This window comes from Perca flavescens, chromosome 7 (assembly GCF_004354835.1).
Source record: "Perca flavescens isolate YP-PL-M2 chromosome 7, PFLA_1.0, whole genome shotgun sequence".
In the NCBI taxonomy this organism is placed as follows: Eukaryota; Metazoa; Chordata; class Actinopteri; order Perciformes; family Percidae; genus Perca; species Perca flavescens.
Window position 1 is genome coordinate 39,121,783 of NC_041337.1, and position 5,000 is coordinate 39,126,782.

A 5,000-nucleotide genomic window follows, 5' to 3' on the forward strand; every position below is an offset into this window, starting at 1 on the left:
GCCAGACAGGTCTTATGCTGCTAACGCTAACGCTACAGCCAGACGGAGAGAAGACAGGTCTTATGCTGCTAACGCTAACGTTACAGCCAGAGAAGACAGGAATACAGGTCTTATGCTGCTAACGCTAACGCTACAGCCAGACGGAGACTGGCAGGTCTTATGCTGCTAACGCTAACGCTACAGCCAGAGGGAGACTTATGCTGCTAACGCTAACGCTACAGCCAGAGGGGTCTTTAGGTCTGCTAACGCCAACGTTACAGCCAGACAGAGAGAAGACAGGTCTTATGCTGCTAACGCTAACGCCACAGCCAGACGGAGAGAAGACAGGTCTTATGCTGCTAACGCTAACGCTACAGCCAGACGGAGAGAAGGCAGGTCTTATGCTGCTAACGCTAACGCTACAGCCAGACGGAGAGAAGGCAGGTCTTATGCTGCTAACGCTAACGTTACAGCCAGACGGAGACTGGCAGGTCTTATGCTGCTAACGCTAACGCTACAGCCAGACGGAGAGAAGGCAGGTCTTATGCTGCTAACGCTAACGCTACAGCCAGACGGAGACTGGCAGGTCTTATGAATGAGATTCTCTACCCAGGAACATGTTGAGCAGTTCTTCGTCCTGCAGCATGATGGCTCCTTTCACCAGGTACTCAAAGTACGAGTCCACCCCCGCTCCAATACCAGCGTCCTGGGCAACCCACTTCAGAGACAGGATGTTAATGTGGTTCCCCACCTGCACACAGAGACACAGAGACACAAAGACAGACAGACAGAGATACAGACACAGAGACACAGAGACACAGATACAGAGACAGACAGACAGACAGACACAGAGACACAGAGACACAGAGACAGACAGACAGAGATACAGACACAGAGACACAGAGACACAGACACAGAGACACAGATACAGACAGACAGATACAGACACAGAGACACAGAGACACAGAGACACAGAGGCACAAAGACACAGAGATACAGAGAAAGACAGACACAGAGATACAGAGACACAAAGACACGAGGACAGAGGTTAGAGACGTGCAGGTCCCTGAATGTGTTTAGAGCCACTTTCTTCTGTCTTTGTGTTTTTAATCAACCAGGTTCCCACGGTTCCCTGAACTAGCAGCAGACAGTTACCAGCCCGATGTCCGATCTGGTCTTCCACAGCGCTCGCAGGGCCTGGCGGGCGGCCTTCTCAAACGTGGCGTCTCCCGTCAGGCGGCTCAGCGTGGCGAACTCCAGGATGAAGGTTCCCACGCCGGCGGTGCACGTCACGGGCGTCTCCGTGGGACTGACGCCGCTCAGCAGGTTCACCGTGCCGTACGGCATGCCGCTGGGCGTCTGGAACGCTGGAACATTCACACAACGTTAGTTTATTACAGCTGGAACATTCACACAACGTTAGTTTATTACAGCTGGAACATTCACACAACGTTAGTTTATTACAGCTGGAACATTCACTGGCGTTAGTTTATTACAGCTGGAACATTCACACAACGTTCAAGAGCTGGAACATTCACTGGCGTTAGTTTATCAGAGCTGGAACATTCACACAACGTTAGTTTATCAGAGCTGGAACATTCACTGGCGTTAGTTTATCAGAGCTGGAACATTCACACAACGTTAGTTTATTACAGCCGGAACATTCACCGTTAGTTTATTACAGCTGGAACATTCACACAACGTTCAAGAGCTGGAACATTCACACAACGTTAGTTTATCACAGCTGGAACATTCACACTGGCGTTAGTTTATTACAGCTGGAACATTCACACAACGTTAGTTTATTACAGCTGGAACATTCACACAACGTTAGTTTATCACAGCTGGAACATTCACACAACGTTCAAGAGCTGGAACATTCACACAACGTTAGTTTATCAGAGCTGGAACATTCACACAACGTTCAAGAGCTGGAACATTCACACAACGTTAGTTTATTACAGCTGGAACATTCACACAACGTTAGTTTATTACAGCTGGAACATTCACACAACGTTAGTTTATCAGAGCTGGAACATTCACACAACATTAGTTTATCAGAGCTGGAACATTCACACAACGTTAGTTTATCAGAGCTGGAACATTCACACAACGTTAGTTTATCACAGCTGGAACATTCACACAACGTTAGTTTATCACAGCTGGAACATTCACACAACGTTAGTTTATTACAGCTGGAACATTCACACAACGTTAGTTTATTACAGCTGGAACATTCACACAACGTTAGTTTATCACAGCTGGAACATTCACACAACGTTAGTTTATCACAGCTGGAACATTCACACAACGTTAGTTTATCACAGCTGGAACATTCACACAACGTTAGTTTATCACAGCTGGAACATTCACACAACGTTAGTTTATCACAGCTGGAACATTCACACAACGTTAGTTTATCAGAGCTGGAACATTCACACAACGTTAGTTTATTACAGCTGAAACATTCACACAACGTTAGTTTATTACAGCTGGAACATTCACACAACGTTAGTTTATTACAGCTGGAACATTCACACAACGTTAGTTTATTACAGCTGGAACATTCACAACGTTAGTTTATCACAGCTGGTGCCAGGTACTTTTTTTTGTAATGGAAAACCAAAAAAGGCGAGTAGAGTCGAGGCGAGTAGGTACCATGTAATGGAAAAGCGCCATAACCGGGGATCACTGGACGTCAGTGAGTAATCAAAATTATTTAGGAGTTACTGCACACTATATAGACTCTGGTTGGACTTTGCACTCATTTGCCTTAACGGTTTGACATACAGAAGAACGACACTACGCTGAAACATGTGCCGAACACTTCAGCGAAGTTGCAGAGGCATGGGGAATTGCAGATAAAGTTACAACTATCGGCACAGACAGTGCACGGAATATGCTGGCAGCAGCAAGACTTTTGCCGTGCGAACACATGCCGTGCGTTGCAAATAGTCTTCAGAGGTCCATTGCAACGTCACTTCGTGAAAGTGGGTTTGAAAATGTGTTGGCAAAATGCCGAAAACTGGTTGGACACTTTAAACACAGTCCAGTAAATGCAGCAGAACTTCAATGTCAACAAAGACAGAGAGGGCAAGACCCGGAGGCTCTAATTCAAGACGTCCCAACCCGATGGAACTCGACTCGGAGCATGATCACTCGGCTGGAAAAAAACAAAGAAGCACTCAGAGCCACACTTGATCTCCATCAGGAAAGAAGCACTCCAGCCTTCCTGACCAACGCAGAATTTGAGAAGATCAAAAAGCTTGAGACAGTCCTTGAACCCTGCAGGTAAGCTTAACCTAGGCTACAGGTTAAAAGGGGAACACATTATTAGTTCTTTATTTTTCTTTATTTTGTAGAAATTGCAAATGTCATAGTGCCACTATGCCCTTATTTACAAGCATGTTTCAGAGGGTTAAATAAGAGTTGGAGAGAGAAGGGGAGGGGAGGGGAGGGGTAGAAGGAGGGAGGAGAGGAGAAGAGAGGAGAGGAGAGGGAGCCGAAAAAGCATGGTTTAGTGGGGCTAGGTAATATGGCAAACAAGTAAGCAAAGTTAAATGATGAATTATTGTCTCTTGTCTTTTATAACGGTCTATTAATTGCACTTAATTTTTCATGGCAGGTATGTGTCTGAACTTGTTGGAGGAGACAAGTACATATCCTGTTCAGTGGTCCTTCCTGCACTCTGCCATGTTTTCCGGGTGATGAAAGTGTCTGATGATGATCCAGGCTACCTGTGCCGATTTAAAGAGGCCTTCACTGCGTACCTTTCAAAGCGGAAAGAAAGCATGAACATGCAGTGGTTGAAAGTGGCAACTGCAGTCGACGCCAGATTCAAGGACCTGAAATGCCTTCCAAGATCTGAAAGGGATGAAGTCTGGATGTTGATTAAAGAACTGAATGCCCAGCAGCATAACAATGAAGCAACAGACCCAGAGCCACCAAAAAAGAAAACGAGCCTCCTGGTTGCATCCGACTCAGAGGATGAAGAGGAGACAGCAGCTGAAACTTCTGTGGATCGGTACACAGCAGAACCCACCATTTCTATGGAGGACACCTGCAACTACTGTACCATGTGAAAGACTGTTCTCCCTCTCCGGTCACATTGTAGAAAAGAAGAGAGCCTCACTGTCCTCTGAAAATGTCACCAAACTGGTCTGTCTTAGTGATTGGCTTAAATAAGTTTGTGTCTTGAGTTTTCCACTTTTACAGTCCAAATTACAAGTTTCAAATGTCCTGTGGCATACGGTTTTAGGACTGTGTTGTTGCATATTGTTTTTGACTGTTTTTGTCATTTGGGACATTGCCCACCCCTTTTCTGTCCAGGAGAATTGTTACATTTACTATTATTAGAAAAATGTAAAGGTTAAATGTCCTGCTGTGGCATCTAGTTTTTGGACCATTTTCTTTGTACTGTATAAGCAAAGTGTTAGTGTTACATCTCAGTCAATTGTTCTCAATCCTTGTTAAAAATGTAAAGGTTTAAATGTCCTGCTGTGGCATCTTGTTTTTGGACTACTTTGTTTGTACTGTATAAGCAAAAGTGTTACATCTCAGTCAATTGTTCTCAATCCTTGTTAAAAATTAAAGGTTTAAATGTTTTGGCATCTTGTTTTTTGGACTTTGTTTGTACTGTATAAGCAAAGTGTTGGTGTTACATCTCAGTCAATTTCTGTGGTGTTTTAGTTAGGTACTTGGAGGAATTGTGCAATAATAACAGATTCACACATTTGTTTACAGTAAATAAATAATAGTCAAGTTCATAAAGTAACTTTCTTTGCATTCATTTGATTACCAATCAAGATACACTGGTAAGAAATGCTTTCCATTGTTATGTACTTAAAAACAGTTCTCAAATGCAAAATCAAATTTTAATTGTGATAAAACATGCGATTAATCGCGATTAACTATAGACCTTCAGCGATTAATCACGATTAAAAAAATGTTATCGTTTGACAGCCCTAATATATATATATGTTACAGCAAAAGTAAAGTGTGTAATTAGGAACATGTAGGTA

General features: G+C 43.7%; 1 protein-coding gene across 1 annotated transcript in view; it reads right to left on the bottom strand.

Moving 5' to 3' along the window:
* Positions 1-5,000, bottom strand: part of LOC114558615 (ER degradation-enhancing alpha-mannosidase-like protein 2) — a 20,170-nt gene that overhangs the window by 6,841 nt on the left and 8,329 nt on the right. The window contains 2 exon segments of the mRNA XM_028582680.1: positions 589-730; positions 1,135-1,346. Of these exon segments, the coding sequence (XP_028438481.1) occupies positions 589-730; positions 1,135-1,346 (354 nt within the window).